A 26,349-nucleotide genomic window follows, 5' to 3' on the forward strand; every position below is an offset into this window, starting at 1 on the left:
TAATTAAGAAAAAAAAAGTACAGACCAGGGAGTCCTGGAGCAGAAACTGAAGGAGTGCAAGATGGAGGAGTGCAGGTGTGTGGACCTCAAGCTCACTGTGGAGATGAAGGACAACCTGAGAAGGCTGAGGCCACACCATAGCACTGGGTACCACTTGGAGAACATGGACACTGCCACACTGTATCCGTCAACTCTGCAACAGCACTGAAGAACAGACCTCTTTGGCTCAGTTGGTTAGTTGAACATCGTCCTGTGCACCATACGGTTGCTGGTTTAATTCCTAGTGAGGGCACATGCCTGGGGTGGGTTGTGTGCTTGATCCCTAATAGGGGGTGTGCAGGAGGCAGGTGATTGATGTTTCCCCCTTTCTCCCTCTCCCTCTCCCTCTCAATACAAATAAATCTTCAAAAAAAGAAAAAGAACGGACCACTTTCTGTCACGGTCACAGGCAAAGGCACCGTTCTCCAGAAAGCCAAGGAATGGGAGAAGAAAGGAACAAGTTGGGAAACAAGTTTCATCTAAAGACTAAGATCTCCTGTCAATACGGGCCTGGTGACAATCCTGCTTTGTTCAAATCTTCGTTAAAGCAGCAACTCTGTAAAAGGGAAGGAGGTCTCACATCTGGTGAAGTAACACCTGGGGCTGAAGACATGAACTTCATATACAGCTTCCCACCTCCCACGTCTCTAGAGAAGAAATCAGGGAACTCAGTAAGGATGTTTCAGCTACATGTACCTGTCAAAGCTGGAGAGGGGGGTTGAAGTGGGAGTGGGTGGAGATGGAACAATGTTCTCCAGAGATCCCCACAGTGGTGTGCCACAAATCAACTTCATGGGTGTGAAACAATGAAAAACATCAGGACACGTTTCCGTAGAAAGGGCAAGCACTGTTCCATGAAAGCTTGTTTCCGTTATGTGCATGGTTATGTGCTGTGCATGCGTGCATTGGGAATGTACGTTCCTGTGGGCTGCCATCAGAGAGTGGAAAGCTGCTCTCCTAGAGCATGCTTAGATTACAAGCTCCTTGTTAACAATAACAATAAATAATGATTAATAATAGCAACACTTACAAATGTATTTATAAACACTTCTAGATGTATGGGCTATCTCTAGAGGAAAGCATGGGAAACTGCTATTGGTGGCAGCCTCTGGGCAGATTTAGGTGATTGGGGTGAGGGAAGTCCTACATCTTGACTTTCCACTGGATGTCATGTTTCATTTGAAATTTTTACCATGTTTCTTTTCTTTTATTTTTTTAATAATATGTTTTTTATTTCAGAGAGGGAGAGGGAGATAGAAACATCAATGATGAAAGAGAATCATTCATCAGCTGCCTCCTGCACACCCAGGCATGTGCCCTGACTGGGAATTGAACCATGTCCTCCTGGTTCATAGATCAATACTCAACCATTGAGCCACACCAGCCAGGCACATATGTGTTTTTATTATACTAATAGAAGCCCGTTGCATGAAGATTCACGCAATAGGCCTTCCTTCCCCTGGCTGCTGGCACCGGTTTTCCTCCGGCACCCGGGACCCAGGCCTTTGGTCCAGCCACAATGGAGAAGCCAAGCCTCGTGTCTTCAGTCTTTGCTCTATGCCTGAGTATGCAAATTAACCGCCATCTTTGTTGGGTTAATTTGCATAGTCGCTCTGATTGGCTGGTGGGGGTAGCAGAGTGACACCAATTTGCATGTTTCTCTTTTATTAGTGTAGATTTTCATCACCTAAGAAAAGTTTTAAAAATTATCTGACAATTAAGGGAACATACACATAAACTTCAGCATATACAGGTGCTTAAGGCTATTTCATATAATCATTCATTCTATTGTCTGGCACAGAGAAGGTGGACAAATTTTGAAAGAACAAAATTAAAAACAAAACAAAATTTAAAAATACTCACTCTGAAGCCCCTCTTACTTGTCCAGGTACTATTTCTAACCGAGGTTCTTGCCCAGTAATCCAGCTCTTTTACTCACACACAGTCTTACATTTTTCCAACAAGTATTTATTATTAGTTAAGCCATGATTCAGGATTCTAGGGTGGGATGTACCCAGGCCCCCCTTCACGCCCCTGGGAAAAGGATGGAGGATGCCCAGTTCAGATCTTCCCAGGAAACGTGCCTTCTGCCCGGCGGTCATCCCAGGCTGAAACCTGTGGAAAGAAAGCCAGTGTTATTCCCATTGTTACTCCCTTCCTCTATGGGGAAACCAGATGGGTGGACTTCTTAATTTAAAGTAAGGCTGATCTATGCTCCAGCACAAATAGATCTCCAAGACATAGTCAAGTGCAAAAATATGCCAAGTGGAATAAAGAGTAGGATACTAGTGTTAATCACAGATGTAGTCAAACAATTCGGTTCTCAACCAAGTTGTTCACAGATATAATGTTGAACAAAAACTTCAGTTCTGACAACCCTTTCATGCTGATACATCAGCATGAAAAAAAGTGTCTCTCACGCCACAAAGGAGAGGATGTGAGTCACTTTACCCCTAAACATCACTGCTTGTTAACATCTCAGGAAATTTTGCTGTGAATATATATATAATATTTTGCTTTTTAAAATGTTTTTAGTTTTATTGATTTCAGAGAGGAAGGGAGAGGGACACAGAGATAGAAACATCAATGATGAGAGAGAATCATTGACTGGCTGCCTCCTGCACACCCCCTACTGGGGATGGAGCCCACAACCCAGTCATATGCCCTTGACTGGAATCAACCCCGGGCCCCTTCCGTTGAAAGGCCGACGCTCTATCCACTGAGCCAAACTGGCCAGGGCGTGCTGTAAATATTTTTGTTTTTGCTTTTGTTGTTGGCAAAATGGACAATTAGCACAATTTTAAAGCATAAAGAGGCCATCAAGTGCTAATGTTGTTCAATCTCCAGACAGGGCACACACAACAAGCAACCAATGAATGCATAAATAAGTGGAACAACAAACTGATCCCCCCACTCCCATCTCTCTCCCCCACTCTCAAAAAATCAATAAAATTAGCCCTGTCCAGTGTGGCTCAGTTGGTTGAGCACAGACCCATGAACCAAAAGTTTGCCAGTTCCATTCCGGTCAGGGCACATGACTGGGTTGCAGGCTCAATCTCTTGTAGGGGGCATGCAGGAGGCAGCCAATTGATGTTTCTCTCTCTCCCTCACTCTAAAATCATAAAAACAAATTAATTAAAATAAAGAATTTAAGTTATCAGGGCTAAAAGGACTGACTGCCTTAGTGTCCATATTTTTTAGAGATACACATTAAAGTAGGAGGGGTGAAATGACATGCTGGGATTCACTTCAAAATACTTCAGCGACAAAAGAAAGAAGAAAAAGAAGAGGGATAGATGAAGGAAATGTGGGAAAGTTTTGACATTATTTAATTTGGGTAATGGGTATATTTGGTGGTCACTGAATTATCCTACTTTTATGTATATTTGAAAATGCTCATGATAAAAAAGGACAGGATTGCACAAAATGGTGAGCTCCACAGGGACAGGAACCAGCACTGAGTATATATCTACAGAGTGCGTGAGCAAGATGGATTTAGCAAGAAGACAGCTCTGGTCACCTTGACTGAGAGCCCTGACTTATTGAGTGTATCAGTGAAAGAAGAAAAGGAAGGCAATTCTAGGAAGAAAAGGACAAGTCCCATGGACAGTGCGATGCCCTGTCTTCCCTCTGCCTCTTGCAGCTGACCTCCCACCAAGTCACCAAACTTCCCTCTCCTAAGACCCCACCCCTGTATCCCAAGGGCCCCAGCAGGAATCACTTACCCAGGATATGGGGCACAGGGACTTGTACACACGCCGGTACCATTCACACACAGAGACATCGCCCCCTTTAGCAGTCATTGCCTTCTCACAGCGGTGGAAGTCTGTGAAAAAAGGGGTTCAGGTTCAGCCCAAAGGACTAGGACACTTTTTTAAAAAAAATACTTTTATTGATTTCAGAGAGGGAAGGAGAGGGAGAGAGAGATAGAAACATCAATGATGAGAGAGAATCATTGATCTGCTGCCTCCTGCACGTCCCATACTGGGGATCGAGCCCTCAACCTGGGCATATGCCCTTGATTGAAATCGAACCTGGGACCCTTCAGTCCGCAGGCCAATGCTCTATCCACTGAGCCAAACCAGCCAGGACTGGAACATATTTTTTAACAAAACTCAGAGAAATACCCTTTTACCAGATACACACACACACACAATTTTACAAAGAATGTATACCCTTACAAGTGCACTAAAAAGGGTTAGATATAACTCACTAAGTTGACTTTGCAACCTCTAGAGAACTGCTGTTTAACTGGAAATCTCTGGGGTCAGGCCCTAGGAGGTTTCACTCAGTGGGTAAGAGCACTGGCCCATGGACTGAAGGGTCCCGGGTTCGATTCCAGTCAAGGGCATGTAGCTCGGTTGCAGGCTCTATCCCTGGTCCTGGTTGGGGCACGTATGGGAGGCAACCAATCGATGTTTCTCACTCTCTGTCTTTTCCCTTCCCTTCTATTCTCTCTAAAAATCAATGGGAAAATATCCTTGGGTGAGGATCAACAATAAATAAATAAATAAATAAATACGTTATTTGCTAAAAAACAAAAAACAAAACTCTGGGGTCAGGACTGATGGGGCAATATGAAGGGCATGTGCAGGGATAATGGAAATCCAGAACCAGGGCAAAGGAAGAGGCAGATAGTCTTGATGCTAAAATGCTAGTCTGAGAGAGGAAGACAGGCATGGGATAATCTGGTTTTTAAAAGTAAGCAATTAAGCCCTAGCCAGTTTGGCTCAGTGGATAGAGCGTCAGCCTGCGGACTAAAGAGTCCCAGGTTCGAATCTGGCCAAGGGCACATTCCCGGGTTGTGGGCTCGATCCCCAGTGGGGGGCGTGCAGGAGGCAGCTGATCAATGATTTTCTCTCATCGATGTTTCTATCTCTCTCCCTCTCCCTTCTTCTCTGAAATCAATAAGAACATATTAAAAATGAATAAATAAACAATTTTTTAAAAAGTAGGCAATTAAGCCCGGCTGATATGGCTCAGTGGTTGAGCATCAACTCAATAACAAAGGGGTCACTGGTTCGATTCCCAGTCAGAGCACATGCCCAGCTTTTGGGCTCAATCCCCAGTGGGGGCGTACAGGAGGCAGCCAATCAATGATTCTCTCTCATCAATGTTTCTATCTCTCTATCCCTCTCCTTTCCTCTCTCTCTAAAAATCAATAAAAACACATTTTTTTTGAAAGTAAGCAATTAATTAGCCTTGGCCAGGTAACTGAGTTGGTTAGAACAGTGTCCAGATACACCAAGGTTGCAGGTTCGATCCCTGGTCAGGGCACATACAAGAATCAACCAATGAATGCATAAATAAGTGGAACAATGAATTGATATTTCTCTCTCTCTAATCAATGAAAAAATAAATAAGTAAATGTAAGCAATTAATTTTTAAAAAATCAATCCAGGTATTCCACTTCTGGGCACATTCCTTAGAGAGAAAAGCATTCACATGGACATCACATTACACCTATAAGAATGTATATAGCAGCATTACTCCTAAGAGTCCCAACCTGGAAACCACACAAGTGACCATGTATAAAGTGTGGAAAACTTTACAGCAATGAAAATGAGCAAACTACATGTCATAGCACAGCTGAAACTTCAAAACTGTTGACTTAAAAAAAATTCAACACAAAAGAATAATACAGTATTTATAAAGGTCACAAAGGCAAACCTAAACGTGATGAGAAAACCAAAATGTGGTTGCCTTAAGTCAGTGGGGTTACATCTCTACTGGGGAGAATAGGGTGTTGTGCTCAATACAGGATGTGCAGTAGGCAGGAGAGTTCAGGCAACATCTACTTTTTTATCCAGGTTATAGTTACACAGGGGTTCACTTTAGAATTATTCATTTACCTGTACATTATGTTTTCTGTACTTCCCGTATGTATGTTCCATCACACACATACACACACACTCACACACACACACACACACACATCTTATTTTTAAAATTGATTTGAGAGACAGAGAGGGAGAGAGAAACATCAATTTGTTGTTCCACTTGTTTATGCATTCATTTGTTGCTTCTTGTATGTGCCTGACCAAGGATCGAACCCACAACCTTGGCATATCAGGAAGATGCTCTAACCAACTGAGCTACCCAAGCCATGGCCCCAAATAAATCTTTAAAAAAAGAAGTCATTGTAGGAACCAAAGTTTGTGGCACTGGCCCAGACCTTGAACATAGTTGATAAGGGGCCTAGGTCCTGTGAGGTAGGATGTCCATAAATAAAAAAGGCTTTAGATTCATGGGTCCCCAAGGAGGCAAGAGGTGAGCAACTTCAGGTATGGGAACAGGGGAAGAGCTGCATTCCCCCACCACCATGACCTGCTTACCCAGGTAGTTCTGCCAACAGTTCCTGGTCTGGTTCTGGTTGGGGAAGTGGCTGTCAAAAGGAGCAGTCCGGTAGTTCTTGATTTTGGTCTTGATGTCTTCTGCCATGTTGCTGATTCCTAGAGGCAAAGAGAATGGGTGTTAGCAGGGGTTGTATAGGGCCTGAACCTGACCATGTCAGCCCACCCAGGCCCAATGGGGACCCAGATACAGAAGATGGGCTGGGTGTGAATAAGCCACTACCTCAGTGATGGCGAACCTATGACACACGTGTCAGAGGTGACACACGAACTCATTTTTTTGGTTGATTTTTCTTTGTTAAATGGCATTTAAATATATAAAATAAATATCAAAAATATAAGTCTTTGTTTTACTATGGTTGCAAATATCAAAAACTTTCTATATGTGACACGGCACCAGAGTTAAGTTAGGGTTTTTCAAAATGCTGACACGCCGAGCTCAAAAGGTTCGCCATCACTACACTACCCCCTCCCTGTCAACATACACACACAGATGTGAAGGACAGAGCAAATCCATACGTCTAAATGTGTAAGTCACAGCAAGGTTTGGAGGGAGGGGCAACTCCTTGGTAAAATTAGGCCTTATCTGTCACAAAATAACACTAGCTAACAGGCATTGAGAGCTTACTACAGGCCAGGTGCTGTCCTACACTCTTACAGCTTTACTGCTGCAGCCAGTCTAATAAAAGGTAAGAACTATTATTGTCACCGTTTCTCAGACAAGTGTCTAAATGACTTCTCAAGGTCACATAGTATACAACTAGTGGAACTGCACTCAATCATTAACATAATGTACAATGCAGAGATTCTTAATGTCTTTGGTGCCACGAACTCTTCAGAGGGGTCTAGTGATCCTTTTCTTAGCACATGTTTAAGTGCATTAAAAAATTGCACAGCCCTGACTGGTTTGGCTCAGTGGATAGAGCACCGGCCTGTGGACTAAAGGGTCCCAGGTTCGATTCAGGTCAAGGGCTCATGCCTGGGTTGGCTGCTCCATCCCCAGTAGGGGGCGTGCAGGAGGCAGCCGATCAATGATTCTCTTTCAACACGATGTTTCTATCTCTCCCTCTTCCTTCTTCTCTGAAATCAATAAAAAATTTTTTTAAAAAAATTGCACGGGCTCACAACGATAACTACTATATGTAGCTGAGGTTTTATTAACCACTACAGTTTTGAAGTAATCATGAGTAAAAATATTTTGTGCTATCTGCAACCATTTGATTGCTGACAAAGTCACAGATGCTAACATTCCTGAGGTTGCTGCCTCCATGCCTAACAGAAGCAAATGCTACATTTCAATTAGAGGTTAGTAAAAATGCAGACGTAATTTCCCCTCACTGGAGTACTAGAACCCCTTGAATTCTATAGATTCTGTAGACACAGGGTTAAAAAACCTCTGGTACAATGTCTCTTATGAGGTGACACACAGTTTTCACCAGGGAGCCTGAGAGAAACTGCCTCTATTCCAGAGATTTCGAGGAGTCGTGGGTTTACGCCGAGGTGAGCAAGCCGGTATTAAACTGAAGCGATCCAAGGCAGTGTAGGGATCTGGGACGCCAGAGTAGCCTGGGGAAGGAGGCCGGTGTAGAACACCAGCGGCTGGGACACAGATGGGTCGGAACAGTAAAATGGGACGAGATCTTGACCCGCTATTTGGGTGAGGGTGGGTCCGGATGACACTGTGACCCCTCCAACGCCCAAGGGGAGAGGAGGGGCCAGACACCAGGGCGCTAGGCTGCGGCCCTGGCAAACTGCGGGGACCCACGCCTGTGGCCCGGGGATTAAGGGCACCGCCGCCCAAACCACTGAGTCCAAATCATGGTCGCTGGCTAAGCAGCTTAAAACCTCTGAGCCTCCGTTGCCTCACTGTCAAAAGGGACAATTACAGGCTGGGGAGAAGGGGGAGGACTAAATGAATTAATATAAGTCACTTGGAATGTTGCCCGGCATTAAGGGTGAACTAAACGTTAGCTATGACTACTAATCCAACAGAAGCCCAGGCCCCCGCAGGAGGCCGAACGCCGCCGTCCGGAAACCTCACCTCGTTCTCGGGGAAGCTAGGATCCGGTTCCTCAGTCCCCCAGGATGGGATGCCGGGTACCCGAACCCTCGGCACTCACCTAAAGACGCCCCTGAAGCCGCTCGCAGCTCAATGTGACCTCAGCTAAGAGACTCCTCCGTCTGACCGGAAGCGGAATTAAAACGGGCCGGAAGCCGGCGGGATAGGTGAGTCTTTCCCCCGGGCTAGAGCGCCCTCGGAAAGGCGGTCCCTGAGGCCAAGTAAGACCACGCCCATTCATGAGAGCCCCAGTCTTCTATTGGGCTGATAGCTGTTCATCAACACTCCAGGCCCAATCATGAACTTGCACCGGCTAGTGACAGGTTCTCATCACTTCCTTGGCTTTACTTGGAGAAAGAAATTCTGTCTGGGTCTTGGTGCTGGCTCGAGAGTGGGCCTGGGAAAAGACCCAAGCGGGAGTACCCTTTTCGTGCAAGTTTATTTGTTGAATGCCAGGTACTTTTGTAAGGGTTGAGGATGCATCCTTGAACAAAAGACAACCCATACCCTCTTTATGATTATTTGAGGTCAATTGAGGTCAATTGAAAAAGAACCAGCCTTTCTCGCAGGGTCATTTGTCATGTTAAGAGGAATGCCGGGACTCCACTTCCAAACCCCAGAAAGATTTGGGTGGCTGAGGACTCAGAAATCAGTCCTGCATCACGGAGAGGAGGGGGTAAGAATTAAAACTGGGTTCTGTGAAGGATCTGGCAGAAATCGGTCCATCTGGGAAATTGGCAACTCTATTCTTCTGGACAGTTGTCCTTGACTCCTATCTTTCTCTCACGCCTTATAGCTGATCTATCTAGAAATCCTGTTGGCTCTGCCTTTAAAAATATACTCAGAATCTTCTGCCATCTGGTTCAAGTCACCAGCACCTCCAGCCTGGACTATTACAGTAGCCTACTCCCTGGCTTCCCTACTGCCCTCCACAATCAAGTCCACTCAGCCAGAGGGACCCTGCTAACACCTGTCAGATCATTCCCCTTCCTTAACTTAGAACCCTACCCTGGTGTCTGGTCTGACTTTTAGTCTAAAGCGAAAGTCCTTACAAATGACCTACACAGTTGGGCCCCCCTTTTTACCCTCATCTCTGTAAAAACTGATAAAACCTTATTCAAAATGGAGTTGGAAAATCCTGAAGGGAGAGTTCTCATGCACGCATAATGAAAAAGAAAGATAAGAATTATTAAAAAAATATTTTTATTAATATCAGAGAGGAAGGGAGAGGGAAAGAGGTAGAAACATCAATGGTGAGAGAGAATCATAGAGAGGCTGCTTCCTGCACGCCCTCCACTGGGGATTGAGACCTAAACCTGGGCATGTGCCCTGACCCGGAATCAAAATGTGACCTGGTTCTAGGTAGACTCTCCCTAGAGCAGTGATGGCGAACCTATGACACGCATGTCAGAGGTGACACGTGAACTCATTTTTTTGGTTGATTTTTCTTTGTTAAATGGCATTTAAATATATAAAATAAATATCAAAAATTTAAGTCTTTGTTTTACTATGGTTGCAAATATCAAAAACTTTCTATATGTGACACGGCACCAGAGTTAAGTTAGGGTTTTTCAAAATGCTGACACGCCGAGCTCAAAAGGTTCGCCATCACTGGACTAAACATTTGAAACTGTCATCTTGTCAGCCTCTATCTCCCTTCTCTACTTTATTTCTCCATAGCACTTATCCTCTCAGACATGACATCCTTTTATTGTGTTTACCTTCTTTTGTTTTCCTCAATGTAATAGAAGATCGTAAAGGAGCAATTTTTGTCTTATTCACCATTGTATCTCCAGCACCTGAAATATCACCTGGCACATAGGAGGTACACTATAAATATTTGTTGAAAGAGTGAATTTCTTGTGTGAATAAAGCGCCTAATGGGGACTGGACAAAGTAGCTGTGGGAAAGAACTGCTTTCATCCTCCTCTTGGTCTGGCCTTCAAACCCTCCCATATACTGTGTTGGGTGCAGTGCCCAGGCCTTACTGGGTCAGGGGCTTCTTATATTCTGTGTTCATCAACATTGTAATTATTTGTGGAACTACATGTTTATATGCCTTTATTCACTCCCTTCAACAAAATCTTCCTAAAGCCCAAATCCTTTCCATGATTAACCTCTCTATGGCTCCCCTGTGACCTCAGGACAAAATCCAGGCTCCTTAGCATGGCCCCACAGATTCTTTGTGAACTGACCCAGGGTCCTCTCTCCAACCACAGTGATATTTCAGTTCATTGAACAGTGCTATGAGATCTCCTACCTCCAGGCCTCTGTCCATGCTGCTTCTTCTGCCTGGAACATTCTTTGCCTGACTTCTAAAATCAGCTGTTTTTTCCCTCCCGGAAGCCTTTCCTGACCTCCTCTTCCCCAGGCAAGGTAAGGTTCCTCCTTTTGGATCCCTCCATACCCTGGAGTTTTCCTATCCCAGCCCTGACCACTCTGGGCTGTCCCTGTCTGGTGATGAGTCTGTCTCCCTTAAGGGCAGGGTCCAGAGTTGCCTTAGTCACTGTTGTATCACCAGCATTCTCCACAGGACCACTCAGAAAGCTCTCTTTAGGGGCTCAGTGGTTCCCAGAATGGGCAGGCTCTTCTTGGAGTCTAGGTCTGAGTTCTATGTTCCCCAGCTTGGGTGGGGAAAGAGTAGGTGGCTTGGAGGAGGGGGGGAGGCGGGAGGTGGTGGTAAGCACTAGGTCTAATTCCTTGCCAGTCCCTAACATTGTGAGAGCACACAGTAAGCCCTTTTTGGAGCCCCAGTCCTCTTTTCAAGGGGGACAGAGTAGGAAAAGTCACAAGTTAGTGATTGGGTCTGATTTCTTTACAAGTTCCAGCACAGGGCAGGCACACAGTAGAGCCTGTGGGGGTACTGAGTTAGAATCCTTTGCATGTCTCATCACACATTGAGCACACATTAAGTCCTCTAGGTCTGGGTCTATTTTGGTCATGTGTGGGAGGGGTTTGGTGGGTGAGGGTGCACACAGGCTCCCCAGCGGGTCTAGGGGCCTAGTCAATATCATTGAGAAGGATGCAGACAGCACACGAAGGAAGTTTGACCGGATATTTTTATTGGGTTGCTGCTCCCTGTCGGACCCTAACCCCAGCGTTGTCTGGATAAGCTAGGCCGGGCACGCGGCCCCCAAAGCGGTACGTGTACTTGCGCCCACCGCTCTTTCGCACGATGTCCCGGCGGTAGTAGTAACGCAGGCCTCGGCTCAGCTTCTCGTAATTCATGCCGGGTTTTCTCTTGCGCTCACCCCACAGTCGCGCCACCTAGGGCGAAGGCCAGGCTTAGTCAGAGAAGGTGGGAGCGGGAGGGCTTAGCAATAGATGGGCAGGGTTCCGTAAAGTCCGGACACAGGTTAGGTAGGGCAGAGTGTGGTTGAGGTGAGGGCATGCTGGGCGGACCAAGGGCGAGGCAAAATGAATGGTGGTGCTGAGTTAAACTAGAGGAGCCTAGGGCCGGACTGGGCGGGTCTGGGAGGCTGCCCCACCTCTTTGGGGTCGCACAGTTGGAACTCGAGGCTGTTGCCTGTCCAGCGGATGCAGCTGCTACGCGCCTCGTCTTGGAGCAGCTCCAGGAGGAACTGCCAGAGCTGAATGGGACCTGCGGGGGGCGGCAGGTGAATACTCAGGTTTTCTGGCCCTGGTCCAGGTCATTTCGATGACCCAGGAGTCTGGGGTCCCTCACCTCGAAGGTCCAAGGGTCCAGGCTTCCCCAATCGGGACCTAGGAGTCCGGATCCCCTCCTCCTTGGGGACCAGCGAGTCCAAGTCCCTCCATATAAGGGACCCAAGAGTCAGCCTCAGGCCCCATCTCGGAGATTTGGGAGTTTGGCTGCCCGCTCTGAGACCTCGGCATCCAGACCCTCCTGTCTTCCCTGTCGCCTGATTCGGGAGCTCAGGTCTTAGTCCCTTGCTCCCTAGAAGACTGACTACCTTGGACTCCGGAGTGCGGGCTTAGGCACCTAAGTCCCGCCCTCTCCGCCAGTTTCCCGGGTCCCACCCCCTTCGCCGTCCAGGCCCGCCTCCCTAGACTCCAGCTTCGCTCCCTGCAGACCAAGTCTCCGGACCTCTCACCTCGGTGGTTAGTTTTGGGGTAACGTGTCAAACTTGCGCGGTCCAACTGCTGCTTCGGTTCGGAGGAAGCGGTGAGATCGGAACTCTGGTGCTCCTTGGAAGAGGTGGGGCAAGCCGTATGCAGCCCCGAGTCCCAGGAGGTGGGACAGTCCGAGCCCCCAGGCCCGCCCCAGGGAATGGAGTCGGCGCGCCCCTCCGCGCGGAGGCCCTGGCTCCAGTATGCGGCGCCGTGGGAGCCAAAGGGACAGTCCCGGCCGGGGGAGCTCGCTGTGGTGGGGGCGCGCGTCCACGAGTGGGTCCCGCCCGCGGAGATGGTAGTGTGGTGGCCCACGACCCCCGGAGACTCAGCGGAGGGGGCGGGGCCCAGCGCCGGCGGGACTCGGCTCCAAGCGTCCCACCCGGTGCATCCCCGTTGTATCCAGTCTCCTGACCACGAAGGAGCCTGAGAGGCGTGCTCTGCGAGGAGGAACGGACCGCAGTGAGGGGAGGCCAGCTGTCCCGCCCCCTGGCCCCCTCAGGAGTCCCCTGGCTCCCGGATCTGGGCCAGGCCACGTGGTGGACACAAGCGTCCCCAGTCCTATCTCCATTTTCCCTCAAAAAGTCAGGGAAGCTAAACTTCAGCCATGGTGGAAGACCCCAGACTCCTTCCCCGCCTCTCCGCACACACTCACCCGCCCCCCATGGAGTTTCTGGGTGCGGTGACGCGGAGATCCGGTCCCAATGTGGGAGTCCTGCGAGGGGTAAAGATGTAGCTGAGTTTAGGGAAGGGTGTGAGCACCCCCGCAACCACTCTCCCAGTAGTCTTTATTTGTCGGCGACTGGGAGTCCCTATTACCCGCCCCTACTCATGCAGACCTAGGACTCAGGACCCAGCCCCCTCCTCTTTCAACCTCAGGAGTTCAAGCCCGCAGCCCTCTCCCCACTAAACCCCAGGAGTCCAGGCACGCCCCCTTCCTCCCTCAGACCTAACCTTCCCCAGCACCCAGGGGGCCCAGCTCACAAACACCTTTCCAGCATGTCTCTTCTGTCAGTGTGTCCCCTTGGAGCGCCACTTCAGGGAAACAGAAGCCGAGCTCAGCTCCTTCTGCAGGCAATCAGATTCGGGCTGGTCAGGGTCAGCGGAGGCCCCCATCTGGGCACCGCCCCCCCCCCCCCATACACACACACAGTTCAGCCCCACAAACCTACCCAGCCTTGACAGTGTGTTTCCCAGGGGCACTTCCTGTGGTGATGCTTCATCCCACTTCCACAAGTCCATGGATGCTTGTTGTGAATGTTCTGGGCAGTGGCGAGGAAAGGCACAGGGTGAGCTGGGGACACTAGGGACCCTGCAGTCTGGGCCCCAGCCCTTGCTTCTCTCAGACACAGTAGTTCAGCCCTCTGCTCCCTTCTTCCCCAGGACCCTGGAATCTTGGCCTCCAGTGTCCTTTTTGCTCAGACCAGGAGGGACCTCAGCCCTTTTTCCTCAGACCCAGTAGTCCAGACCTCCAGTCCCCAGTTCATGATGGCTCACCTCTGGTGGGTTCCTCTGTCCCCACCTGGGGGTCTCAGCCCCATTTCATACCATGCATCCCCTCCCCTGGGGGCCTGGACAGGGGGGAATTTTCCAAGACGTCAGAGCTGGGGGTTGAAGCTAGGTCGAGTTGCAGGGGGCTGGGCGGGGCTGAGCTACACTCCTCTCGCCTCCCCCCCCCTCAGGGATGGCCGCCTGCCTCCTGTAGCTGGGGCTGTCCTGCTGCAGGGATGGCTAGGACTTGGACAGAAGCTTGGGGAACAGCAGGCTGGGCAATGGGGGATGCAGGGGAGTGATGGGAGTGGGACAGGGGGCTTGGTGGACAGGTTCTCCATCTTGGGGACTTGATTCTGCGAAATGGGTGGTGGGGAGGAGGGTTTGGGTACAGCTGGGCTGGTCCAGGCTTATCTGCAACAGGAAGGGGGATTTCCGGCCAGACCCTTGGTCTGCCTACGTCACAATCCACAGGGGGACTGAGGGGGATGGGATGGAGGGGAGGCCTGACCAGGCTTTGAGTTCTCCCCTTCCAGGGCTTTGAGGACATTCCGGGGCTGCTCTGGAGCAGCATCAATCATAACAATAGCATTAAAAAAATAAACAATAACAACAGAAATAGCCCGCCCTAGTTGGGCTGCAGGTTTAATTCCCAATTAAGGGCACATACCTGGGTTGCAGGTTCCATCCCCTGCCCTGGTTGGGGCGCTTGCGGGAGGCAACCAATCAATGTGTCTCTCCCTCCCTCCGTTCCACTCTAAAAAAATAAAAATAAAAAAAATAGAATTCAATCGAAAAAATATCCTTGGGTGCGGAGTATTAACAAAAAATAACAGTAATACTGATAGCTAACATTTTATTGAGGGCTCATTGCATGCCACCAACAGTGCCATGGGCCTTCATTTAATTTTCTTATGAGGTTGATACAAGTCTGATCTCTATTTTATGAAAAGAGGAAATTGAGGGAGACTTTCTTCATCTCCAGAGTCCATGCCCTTCCATGCTGTAATAGTTTGGGACAAATGGGAAATTTGAGTATAAACTGGATATGACATATAGAATTACTAATTTTCTTAGATGTGACAGTGGTATCATGATATGAATGATGTCTCTATAATGAAATGAACACTGAGATATTTAGGGGTGAAGTATTATGATATCTATAACTTGCTTCAAATGATTCAGCAACCCTCCCCAGGTCTTTGTTTTTGAGCCTCTCTCTCTCTTCTACCCATCTCCAGTCCCATTGTACTGCCTCACAGTACTCATATTTCTTCATTTTTCTGCTTCCTTCCTCACCCTTCCATTTCTGTCCATCTGTCTCTCAACTCACAATCAATCTCTCTCTCTGTTCTCAGGAAGATTTAAATGCACACTTTAAAACCCTATTTTCTGGCATTATTCTCCTTCCTTATCTCCTCCTTTGCCCCTGTGGTTAGTCAGCAGAGGCAGGGCAGGAGTAGGGAGGGCTAATGATATGGGGGTGGGGTGGGGTTTGAGGGTCCCCAGGCTGGGTGGTCCAGCCCAGGTGGCAGGGGACTGAAAGGCACTTCCTGCTGGGGAAGGAGGCCCTCACCCTCTGACCAGACTGGAAAATGTGACATCAGAGAGGGGGCAGTAAAGGCGAAAGACAAACAGAGGGAATTTGACACCTCTCCTGGGTGGCTAACTTCCCTGAGACTGGCATTGTTTCCCACTTCCCTCTTACCCGCTACCAATCCAGGGTTCTGACCACTATGCTCCTGGGAGACCCTCATCCCTTCCTCATGCTGGAACCATGCCATCTCCCACCTCTGCTTCATCCCTGCCCCAGCCCTTTCTAGACCTCCAGCCCACAGTAGTCTCAGGACTTTCTAAAGTGCAAATCTGTGATGCCAGTTCCCTGCTTGAACTGTCTCAACTGCTGCCTTTGTGGTAAAGTCTAAGCTTTTAGTCTGGTTGGTATTCAAGGTCCTGCATGGACACTTCTTCAGACAGGCAGAGACAAGCTTGGAGCTGGGAAGAGACCTACAGATACAGAGATAACTGATTCAGAGAGATACAGAGGCATAGCAAGGGACAAACAGGGGCACTCACAGAGAAAGACAGAGAAACACTCAAGGAGACTAGAGAGAGTGTTTACAGAATGAAAAAATTGGGAAACAGTCTCGGAGATCCAGGTGAGAAGTGCAGACTGGGAGAGAATGACAGAAGAGAATGAGAGTCTCAGAAGTGACCAGTTCCTAAGGGGAAGCCCTCCTGGATTCCCAGGTTGCACCAAGCTTCCCCATCCCAACCCTGACCCATCTGAGCCGTCACTATCTGACACTGGACCAGGAGCTCTGAGGAAATGACCTGGGACTGCTTATCACCAATGTATCTCTCGCACTGTGGGGCCCTAGGTAAGTTTGCTGAAAGCCTAGAAGGCTATGAGCTCCAGAAGGGCAGGGCCCAGAACCCCTACCTTGGTGCTGAGAACACAGGCTGGAGTCAGAAGAGCATGGGTCTGAGCCTCAGCTTGGCTTCAGCCCTGCCATAGCCCCAGCTTCCTCTTCTGTAGAATGGGTTGCACTTAGCGTGCACTTAAGAGGTCTCCAGATGTTATGGGAACTCAGGAGGGACTGAAAAATGCCCATCTGCATTTCTGTCTGGGTTAATTCTCAAAGCTCCCCACTATTCCCAGGTGGAGGATGCGCTAAACCTTGCACCCCAAAGAGTGCTTTCAAGCCAAGCCAGCGATGGAAATGAACAAAAATTTATTGACACTCGTTTTGGGGAGGATGGGTGGGTGAATAGTTGGGGGCTTTCCAAAGATAACTATGGGGAGGAGCCAGCGCCCGGCCAAGTGGGAGCGGGTGCCCAGCCACAGACCCTATCTCAGGCCCAACTTCTTCTTCTCTTTCTGCTTCTTGCGCACCACATCCAGGTTCCGGTCCTTCCACATGCTCTTGCGCAGCTTGATGGGGCGAGAGCCCACATACTTCCCTGTGAGAATGGAGATTTCAAGGTCAGGTTAGGCCAGATGCCATCACACGCACTGTCCCTAGGGGAAGCCTCACTCACCATTCATCTCACGCATGGCTCGTACATAGTCGCTGGGGTCCTTAAAGCTAACGAAGCCATAGCCCTTGGTCTTGCCTGTGCGCTTGTCACGGATCACTTTAGCCTTAAGGAAGGATGGGAAGCGGCTGAAGGCACGTGCCAAGATGTCATCATTCACCTCATTGCCCAGATCCCCACAGAAGATCCGGAAATCATCTGGGGTTGAGAGAAGAGAGGTCAGAGGATGTAGATGCCTGGTCAAGTGTCTGCCTTATTTAAAGAACCTCAACTTCTTTGGAGGCACCTGGCCCCCCCAGCCATCCTCCCTTTGTATCCCTCAGCAGTGGCCCCCTTAGTAATAACAGCCAACACCTGTACAGTATTTACCCATACTAGGCTGTCCGCTAAGCACTCATGAGGTTAACACATCCGGAACTCCCAACAACCCTTTTACACTGAGGCACAGAGAGGCCAAGTGGCTCAAACAGGAAATGGTAGAACTGGGACAAGAACTCAGGCATCTGGCTCCATAGTTCTTTTAATTAATTGTACTATCCTTCCCCACCCTAGGGACATCTTACCCATTCCCATGATGAAGCCCCTAACTCTGTCCCAGCCCTGGCTTCTTCTCTGAGCCCTTGGTCTCCTGGATACCTCCCCATGGACATTCCCTGGGTCCCTGACACTGCTGGCTCCCATAATGGCCCCCTAGTACCACAGACTTCATCTTTCCTCAGCTCTGCTTTCTCTGCAAAGCCCACTCTTAATTCCCACTTGAGACCCTGAAACCTGAACACATTGCCTGATCCTTCTCCAAGGCTGACATCAGTTGCCATTTCCAGATATATGCTCTGGGCTGAGCCTCAACTGATCATGCTTACGCCCAAAGAATCTCTTCCCCATGAAGCACATACTATTATTATCCCCTTGTTGATGAGAAAATGAGACTGGAAGGGCTAAGTCACTTGGCCAATGTCACAAATCTAAGATCTACATCAGTGGTTCCCAAAGTGGGGCACACGCCCCATAGGGGGGCAATTCAAGGATGAGTTACTATCTGAATCTTTTGCATTTCTTATGGTTCTAGGAGCCTCATATACATATATAAACATATATGGTGACATATTTATGCATTTTAGTTCTATTATATGTTTTGAAACTTTCTATTTTTTCATATCACTTCATATTATATTTTAACAATTTCTTAGTGATTTCTTTCTCAATACTTCAACTGTCCTTTCTTTATTTTTCTCTTCCATGAATGCCATGTTCTTTGGAAGCCTGTGTAGACCAACTTAATGGCCTTTTAGGCTTTCTCCACGTGAATAGGAGTTCACTTTTTGAATAATAAAAATTATATGTCACGGGGTTGGGGGGGCATCAGGATTTTAGAGATGCTTAGGTGGGGCAGGGCCAAAAAAAGGTTGGGAACCACTGGTCTACAACCTGTACTGGCCACATCTGGGCCATGCTGCCATGGCCATGGCCTGGGGTGGTAAACTACCCAAGAAGAACATGTAGAAGTCAAGGACTGGGATGGGAGGTAGGTACCTTTCTTCACCTACAACTGGGGCTGCCTCATTGTTTCTATGGTAATTAAGGACATGCTAGGCCTGTGGTCGGCAAACTGCGGCTCACGAGCCACCTGCGGCTCTTTGGCCCCTTGAGTGTGGCTCTTCCTAAGCCTTAGGAGTACCCTAATTAAGTCAATAACAATGTACCTACCTATATAGTTTAAGTTTAAAAAACTTGGCTCTCAAAAGAAATTTCAATCGTTGTACTGTTGATATTTGGCTCTGTTGACGAATGAGTTTGCCTAACACTACGCTAGGCCAACCCAGGAGACAATAATCTGACAAACTCAGAGGGTGAGACCTTCTACAAGACAACTGGTCTGGACACTTCATATAACTATTATACATAAGACAAGGCAGTGAGAGGGAAACCATTCTCATTAAAAGATAATCTAGAGCCCTAGATTATCAGTGGATAGAGCGTCGGCCTGCAGACTGAAGGGTCCCAGGTTTGATTCCGGTCAAGCGCACATGCCCAGGTTGTGGTCTTGATCCCCAGTAGGGGGCATGCATGAGGCAGCTGATCAGTGATTCTCATCAGTGATGTTTCTCTCTCTCTCCCTTTCCCTTCCTCTCTGAAATCAATAAAAATATAAAAAAAATATCTAGAGGCATAAAACTGTATGTATCCTGATTTGGGGGAAAATGGCTATAACAGACAGTTTGGGGGAGAACTGAGTTAATTTGAATATAAATTGAACATGAGATACCATAGAATTTTTGTTAATTTTCTTAGATGTGTTAATGGTATTATGACATGAAAGAGAATGTCACTTTTCTTAGGAGATGAATACTGAGGAATTTAGGAGTGAAGTGATAACTTAATCTATAACTTGCTTCAAATGATTGAGCAAAAACCCAAAAAGCACATATACACACAGAGAGATAAAATAAATATAGCAAAATAGTTGCTGAATCTAGATGGCATATATGTTGCTCTTCACTGTGCAATTCAGTGTTTAACACTTTTCATAAGAAGTTGGGAGAAAAAGGAATGTTTTCAAGCCAGGCCCCTCATGAATAAAACAGAGGCCAGAAGGTCCTCAGTGCCAGTCACCTCCATTAAGTTCTGTTCAGTGGCTGGATGAGGGCCTGCCCCTCAGAACCGCAGCCTAGTCCTCCATGAGGTGTGCTAACAACCATGCCTGCCCTACAGAGAGGAGGCAGTTGTGAAGTTACCTGGTTCATCTTCCCTCTTTCTGCCTCAAGGAAGAGAGCTTGGCCTGACTTTGGCTCAGCAATGCCTGACCCTGGACTTTGGCCCACTTACCTGCATCCCACTCCAGCAGGCTGGGGTCTTCCCAGCTGCTCCCAGCTGCTGTGCGAATGCAGCGTTTTAATTTCTCTGGTTTTCCTTTCTTCTTGTCCTCACCCAGTGGCTCTGGGACCTGCAGAAGAAAGGGGAGCAAAGGCTTGGTGTTGGAGTCTTTTGGACCCATCTGCCCCGCCGCCGCCCCTCTTCCTTTGCCCCACTCCCACCTTCCTTTGCTCTTCTACCTCCACAGTTAAAGGATATGGTTCTGGGTGTGGGTGTTTCTGCCACCCTCTCCCCATGTCTTTCTAGTCCCTCCTACTTCCATCAATAGAGGACTACATGTGTTTGTGTGTGTGGAAGCCCATGGCTCCTGTCTGCCCTCCCAGTCCTTTCTATCCCCCACTGTGGTGCTTCTTACTTACCTCAAGAGCCATGAGGCCAGGGGGTGGCTCAGGCCTCGGGGGCCGGGGTCGCGGACGCAAGGACAGGAGCTCAGGAATGCGTAGTGGAGGCAGCAGGCCTCGCACAACTTCCAGAGGGAGGGGCAGGGGCTCAGGCTCAGGCAAAGGCATGGCCAGGGCCAGTGGTAGGCTGGGTCCAATGACGGCAGGGCCAGTTGGGGTGCCTCCTGCTCCCACAGCTACTGCTGCACTAGCATCCTCCAGCCCGGCTGCTGCTGCCACCACTGCCTCCTCCTTCTCTTTAAGGCCCAACCCCAGGCCTAGGCCCAGCTCTCGGGGTGTTGCTGGCTCTTCCTGTGGGCAAGGGGAAGTGAATGAGAGGGTCAGCTCAAGGCTCAGACTTCACTCCCATTCTAATCCTGTATAACAAAGCAAGGGCCCAGGGGTCAGAGAGCAGGCAAGAAATACGGAGACAGAGAAAGGAGTCTAGTCAGAGACAGACACAGGGACAGAGAAACACAATCAGAGATACACACATATGAACAGACACAAGGACAAAGAAAGACACCAAGACAGAAAAACAGAGAAGGCCAATCAGAGGAAAAATTGAGACATAGAAATATACCACAGCATATGTTTCTCAAAGAAAAACGGAGATTTGACCACAAAATTACAAGGACAGTCCGAGAGAATGAGAAGGCAGAGACATGAAAAGCCAGGGAAAAGGCAGACTTAGACACAGTCCATCAAGCCAGGATCAAGGATCTCCCCACCCACTGCACTTCTGGCCATCAGCGACCTGTGCACACTCACCAGGGGAGGCCTCAGAGCAGCCATGGAGCCCAGGGGGGGGCCCGGGGCCCGAGCCATTGGTGGTAGCATCATAGGTGGTCCAGGGGGCCCAGGCAGAGGGGGGCCCACAAGGGCCTGGTGAGGGGGCCGCAGGGCCATAGGGCGAGGACCACCTGCTGCAGAAGAAAGAGCAGAATCTGTCAGGGTGTTAGTGGGACAGTTAGAGGGCTTGGGGGGTTATGTGGCAGGGATGATGACCCTTGCCCCTCACCTGCTCTCTGAAGCACATGGGGGACGAAGGCCGGACGCAGGATAGGGGCCCTCTGGGGGGCCACAGCTGCGGGAGAGAGAGATGGGGGTGTGTGTCATGGGGGACCAGGGCACTTGGGGCAAGGCGTGTGTGTGGGTGTGTGGGTACTCTCACCATCCAAAAAATCCTGGAGAAGCGTGTGGGGAGATGCAGGGGTCTTTTCATTTGTTCATTCAGCAGAAATTTACCATTGAGGATCTCCTCTGTGCCTCCTCCTTCTCTTTAAGGGCAATGCCAGGGACACACCAAAAGACCAAGGCTCTTAGGGAACTCCTGGTCCAGAGTAGGAGGGAATTAACCCATTACCAGAGGGTGACAGCCCAGAGTGATTGGGGCTGGGGTGGGGGAAAATCCAGGCATAGTGACTGAGGCTAGGAGGGGGAAGCCCAGGGAGTAGTGGGAGCCCAGCGGAGCCTTCTGACCTATCTAGGGGGACTAGAGAAGGTTTCCTAAAGAATGGGACCTGGGAGCTGAAACCCAAAAGATAATGAAGAATTACACAAAACACAAATGGAAAAAGTACTGGCAAAGGAGAACATTTATAGACAAAACCTTTTCCCCCTTTCAGTTTAGTATAATTATAATTGAGGAAGTCAGAGTTAGAGAACATCATAAGAAAATGGTTAGGAGGTCAGTAGGCATCCAAGCATAGCCTTATTGGCTGAGCCATGCATGTCCTCCTGAGAGCACCAAGGAGTCACAGCAGGATTGGAAGCTGGGCAGGGTGACTAGATCTGATTTGCATTTTGATCAAAACCATACTAAAGAGTAAGAGATGTTTTCTCAGACACCAGATTCTTTAAAAAGTACAATAGGATTTAACATGGTTGATCTAATAGAGATTGTACCATATCCTTTTCATAAGGAAATAATATCACAAAACTTGCCTATGTATATAAAATTCACATCTGCAACAAAATGAATGGTCTGTGGAGAGGATAGATGTTAGTTGACTTTGGTTAGTTTGATTTTGGTTTAGTTTATAGGTTTTAGAAGGTTATAGTTGGGTGACAGTGGGCAGGAGAGAGAACTTCAACATGAGAATTACTGGCACATTCCAGCAAAGTTTAAGGATGTGGGGATCTCTCTCTCTCTGCAAGGGGCCAGGTGATGTAGGGTCTTGACTGGCAGGTGCACAGCCTGGTGCTTGTTGATGGTTTGTTCATCTCATCAACAACTAATAGCAGGTAATGCTTACTATGTGGCAAACACCAAGACTTCTGCCCCTCACGGAGCTTATATTTTAGAGAAAGCAAAAAGTAATAAGTTATACAGCTTGTTATAAGGTGTTAAATGCTATGAAGAAACAGAGTAAAGGGTAGGGATTAGGAATGACAATAGGAGGTTGGTTTACAATGACCAAGTTAAGCCTTATTAAGGCAAAATAACTTGAAATACATAATCAGGCTTGTGCTTTAGGAAGATGACAACATCAGGGTGGGGATGAAATGAACAGGGTAAGTTAGAACAATGAATCAAGCAAGAGGCTGAAGTAGTTGAAATTAGACTGCTTGGTTAAATGTGGGTTTCCTGGCCCCAGACCTACCTGCTCGTCGCAAAAACATCGCTTCTCGAGCCTCTGGACTTTCCAGGTGACTCCGATCACCAGGGCCAAAGCCAACTGTTGGGAGAGAAGAGACAAGAACGGTGGGAAGAAAGTTCTGGGCATCCCTTCTTACCACCCTACCTAATCCCCTGGCTCCCTCACCCCACTGCTCCTTACTTACCTGGACCCACAAAAGGAGGGCCACCCACCATGGGAGAAACCACTGTGGCTGCAGCGGCTGCCCGGGCCTCCAGAGTCTGTTGGACCTGTTGGGAAGGAGGTTGGGGTAAGGGGCCTGACTCAGTGCTCCCAAACTGCCCTGGCTGGCTCACCTTGGGAGGCCAAGAGTTCCCATTCTTTGCACTGTGTGTGGGGCTGGCTATCCGTCAACCTTTAGGGATCACACTAGCTAAAGCTGTCCTTAGCCCATGCTTAGCAGCAACTTCTCTCACTATCATGCTACTTCATCTGCCCCATAGCACTCAGCACTATCTGAAATTATGTCCAGCCTGTTCTCCCCATCCCATGCCACCACTGTCTCTTGCCTTGATCATTGTAATAGCCTCTTCCTCAGTCTCTTTGATTTTGCCCTGCCCCGCTACACTCTGTTCTCCACACATAGCCAGAGCTACCCCATTAACCTGTAGGTTGGACCATATCACCCCTCTGCTCAAAATCCCTCAGTGGTTTCCCACTTCAGAGCGAAAACCAAGGTCTTTATGGTGACCCACAAAGCCCTGACAGATCTGGTGTCTCTGTCCTCATCTCCTCCCACTCTCCATTGCTCACTCCGCTCCAGCCACACTCTTCTTCCTGCTGTTCCTTGAACATGTCAGGTACACACCTGCTTCATGGCTCAGATATCTGCATGGTTCCCTCCATTATGTCCTTTATATCTTTGCCTAAATGTCACCTCCTCAGAAAGGCCTTCCCTGACTGCGCTGATAAACCTGTCCGTCTGACTTTACTTGACCTGTCTCTCCCAAGTAAAATTTAAACTCCGAAAAGGTGGTGATTATTGTTCTATGTTTTGTTTTCTGCCATATATGCCTAATTCCTAGAATAGTGCCTGGCGCATATAAGGCACCCAATAATTATTTGTTGACAGAATGAACAAGTTTCATTTAATTGTTTTCTGTTTAGTTTCTCTCTCCACTAGTCATACATAACTAGCATTGAGCACTTGAATATGACTAATGAGATTCACACACTATTTGATTCAAATATACATTTTAAATAGATACAGACATTCCCATCATTGCATAAAGTTCTAAACAACATGCTCTAGAATATAAGCTCTCAAAGGGCAGAAATACTGTTTGCCTTAATCATTACTGTGTCCTCAGTGCCTGGAACATAAAATATTTGTCAGGCAAATCAATCAACAAACCAACATGTCATTAGTGCTCTGTACACACACACTGTGTTCCAGGCATGGTGCTCTCTGACTTACGATGCCTTAGTTCAGACGTACCTGCTGGTATGTGTTGGTCGCGATAATCGGGCGGATCACAGGAGCTGTTGGGACCTGCATCGCATCTACTGTGGGGACGGTAGGCACTGCGGGCATGGCAGCTGGGATTCCGGTTACCGGAGCCCCCAGAACTTCCTGCTCAAACCTGGGGGAACAGGACACCAAAGCTCAGGCTCTTGCACCAATTCTGGGATTTTGACTATATCGAGACGGCGCCTTCATCCCTACCAACCTCGCCTTACTCCCGCCCCCACAATCCCAAGGTCCCATTTCCCCATGATAAAGCCATATGTCGGCCCTATTGCGGCCGGGAGGCTCCAGGGTTCGGCGGCCCCGGCTCTGGGACGTTTTTTATCCCGTCCTGTCGCGGGCCTTACAGGGCCATTTCCGCCTCCATCTCCTTCAGGCGTTCTTCGCCGCTCTTGCCCGGAATGCTGGCGCCAGGGCCCGGGACCACGGGTCCTCCTGCACCCGGGAGTCCCGGGAGCGGCCCCGCCCCAGCCATCGCTGCTGCCTTCGCTCTCGCCGCTACCCCCGCCTGGCCTCCGCCGGTGCCGCTGTCTACTCTCTGGGTTGGTCCCCGTCGGCGCCCGCGGATGACCTGTGAGCGAAAGCGACGGGCGCTGGTGCGTGATGTCAGACGCCTGAGTTTAGAGCGGAGGCCAATGAGAATCTGGCCATACCCGGAGCGCCCACCCAAGGAAGAATATAGGCCAATCAGAATGCTGTGAAATCGGACCAATGGAAGGACCGGAGTCTGTGAGTGTGCAGTTTAGAGGCGGCGGCGTCTTCCCAGAGGCCAAATGAGAGCGCCCTGACGTCAGTTGGTCCGCCCCTAGCGTGGAAGCGGAACCTCTGAGAGCTCGGGAAACGCACTTGGGTGCGCGGCGCTGGGCGAGGCTGGAGGCGCTGGGCGCCGTGGGCTCCCAATCTGGGGCAGACAGACAAGGGACCAGGCATGACCCCCAGAACACTAGGGACATGCTGTGGGAGCTCAGAGGAGGCGCCTCCTGGAGGCTGTGACAGCTGGAGGCTTTTACTGGCTGAAAATGGACGAAATGCTCTGCGTTACGTAAAGGCCAGTACAACAGTCAAGAGCGTCAACTCAGAAGGTCATGTGTGTAGGTTTGGTCTGTGTCCTTTCTTGAGACATAGCTGACCGCTCCGGTTTTGGTAGTCCTTAAAATGCTTTATTATGAATGTTTTAAACAGTATGCAACAACAGAGGAATAATATACCTCTCCACAATTACTAGCATTCTACCCTTCTTGTTTCATCTATACTTCTATTTTTTTTTTTTTTGCTGAAATAGATTAAATTCCAGCCATTTGTCAACTCATGCTTCATGATGTTTCTCTGATAAGGACTATTAAACATTTTCAAACCCAAGAAAATTAATTTCTAAGTATCATCTAACACCGGACTGTGTTCAATGTTCTCTGCCTCAAAATGTCTTTATACAATAGTACTGTAAAGTAAGACCCATATACCGCACTTGGTCTTTCTTTTTTTCAGAACAATTTTATTGGCTACCTTGGTGTTTTTTTTTAATTAAATCTTTATTGTTCGATTATTACATTGGTTTCCTCTTTTTTCCCCCATAACTCCCCTTCCATCCAGTTCCCACCCCACCCTCCGCCCTCACTCTCCCCCCACTGTCCTAATTCATAGGTGCACGATTGTTGTCCAATCTCTTCCCGCATCCCCCACACCCCTTTCCCCCCCAAGAATAGTCCACTCCCTTTCTATGTCCCTGATTCTATTATAATCACTAGTTCATCAGATTATTTATTCACTTGATTTTTAGATTCACTTGTTGATAGATGTGTATTTGTTGTTCATAATTTGTATCTTTATATTTTTCTTCTTCTTCCTCTTCTTAAAGGATACCTTTCAGCATTTCATATAATACTGGTTTGGTGGTGATGAACTCCTTTAGCTTTTC

General features: G+C 48.5%; 3 protein-coding genes and 1 long non-coding RNA gene across 8 annotated transcripts in view; all 4 read right to left on the minus strand.

Moving 5' to 3' along the window:
- Positions 1–1,986: 1,986 nt before the first annotated feature.
- On the minus strand, positions 1,987–8,619 carry LOC102247436 (cytochrome c oxidase subunit 6B1). Of its 2 annotated transcripts, none has more exons than XM_005862441.2 (4): positions 8,513–8,619; positions 6,375–6,491; positions 3,765–3,865; positions 1,987–2,154 (listed from the first exon to the last, which is right to left on the minus strand). In XM_005862441.2, the coding sequence occupies exons 2-4, from the start codon at positions 6,478–6,480 to the stop codon at positions 2,101–2,103; spliced, it is 261 nt and encodes an 86-aa protein (XP_005862503.1). In that variant the 5' UTR covers positions 6,481–6,491; positions 8,513–8,619; the 3' UTR covers positions 1,987–2,100. The 2 variants fall into 2 exon arrangements, with proteins under 2 accessions (XP_005862503.1, XP_005862504.1); XM_005862442.2 differs by having other exon boundaries at positions 8,434–8,594.
- Positions 8,620–11,492: 2,873 nt separating this feature from the next.
- ETV2 (ets variant 2) lies at positions 11,493–14,719 on the minus strand. Its single transcript, XM_005862443.2, has 6 exons — positions 13,713–14,719; positions 13,531–13,608; positions 13,196–13,255; positions 12,525–12,980; positions 11,940–12,052; positions 11,493–11,718 (listed from the first exon to the last, which is right to left on the minus strand). Exons 1-6 carry the CDS (start codon positions 13,780–13,782, stop codon positions 11,512–11,514), a joined length of 984 nt encoding a protein of 327 aa, XP_005862505.1. The 5' UTR covers positions 13,783–14,719; the 3' UTR covers positions 11,493–11,511.
- Positions 14,720–16,749: 2,030 nt separating this feature from the next.
- Positions 16,750–26,349, minus strand: part of RBM42 (RNA binding motif protein 42) — a 12,257-nt gene continuing 2,657 nt past the window's right edge. Inside the window, exons 1-10 of one of the 4 annotated variants that reach the window (XM_005862444.2) lie at positions 24,782–25,017; positions 24,405–24,549; positions 23,112–23,196; positions 22,931–23,005; positions 21,346–21,411; positions 21,096–21,271; positions 20,304–20,636; positions 19,897–20,014; positions 17,074–17,268; positions 16,750–16,995 (exon numbers count right to left, since the gene is read on the minus strand). In XM_005862444.2, coding sequence (XP_005862506.1) covers positions 16,883–16,995; positions 17,074–17,268; positions 19,897–20,014; positions 20,304–20,636; positions 21,096–21,271; positions 21,346–21,411; positions 22,931–23,005; positions 23,112–23,196; positions 24,405–24,549; positions 24,782–24,909 — 1,434 coding nt within the window. In that variant the 5' untranslated portion in view covers positions 24,910–25,017 and the 3' untranslated portion in view covers positions 16,750–16,882. Of the gene's footprint in view, positions 16,996–17,073; positions 17,269–19,896; positions 20,015–20,303; positions 20,637–21,095; positions 21,272–21,345; positions 21,412–22,930; positions 23,006–23,111; positions 23,197–24,404; positions 24,550–24,781; positions 25,018–26,349 lie in introns of those variants that run through there. The other 3 variants (XM_014536563.1, XM_014536565.1, XM_014536564.1) reach the window with 3 other exon arrangements.
- The window catches only part of LOC106725436, a 3,142-nt gene continuing 2,485 nt past the window's right edge, over positions 25,693–26,349 (minus strand). The window contains exon 2 of the long non-coding RNA XR_001361320.1: positions 25,693–25,937. This is a non-coding gene — a long non-coding RNA (uncharacterized LOC106725436). The remainder of the gene's footprint in view (positions 25,938–26,349) is intronic.

Source organism: Myotis brandtii, unplaced genomic scaffold (genome assembly GCF_000412655.1).
Source record: "Myotis brandtii unplaced genomic scaffold, ASM41265v1 scaffold165, whole genome shotgun sequence".
Lineage (NCBI taxonomy): Eukaryota > Metazoa > Chordata > Mammalia > Chiroptera > Vespertilionidae > Myotis > Myotis brandtii.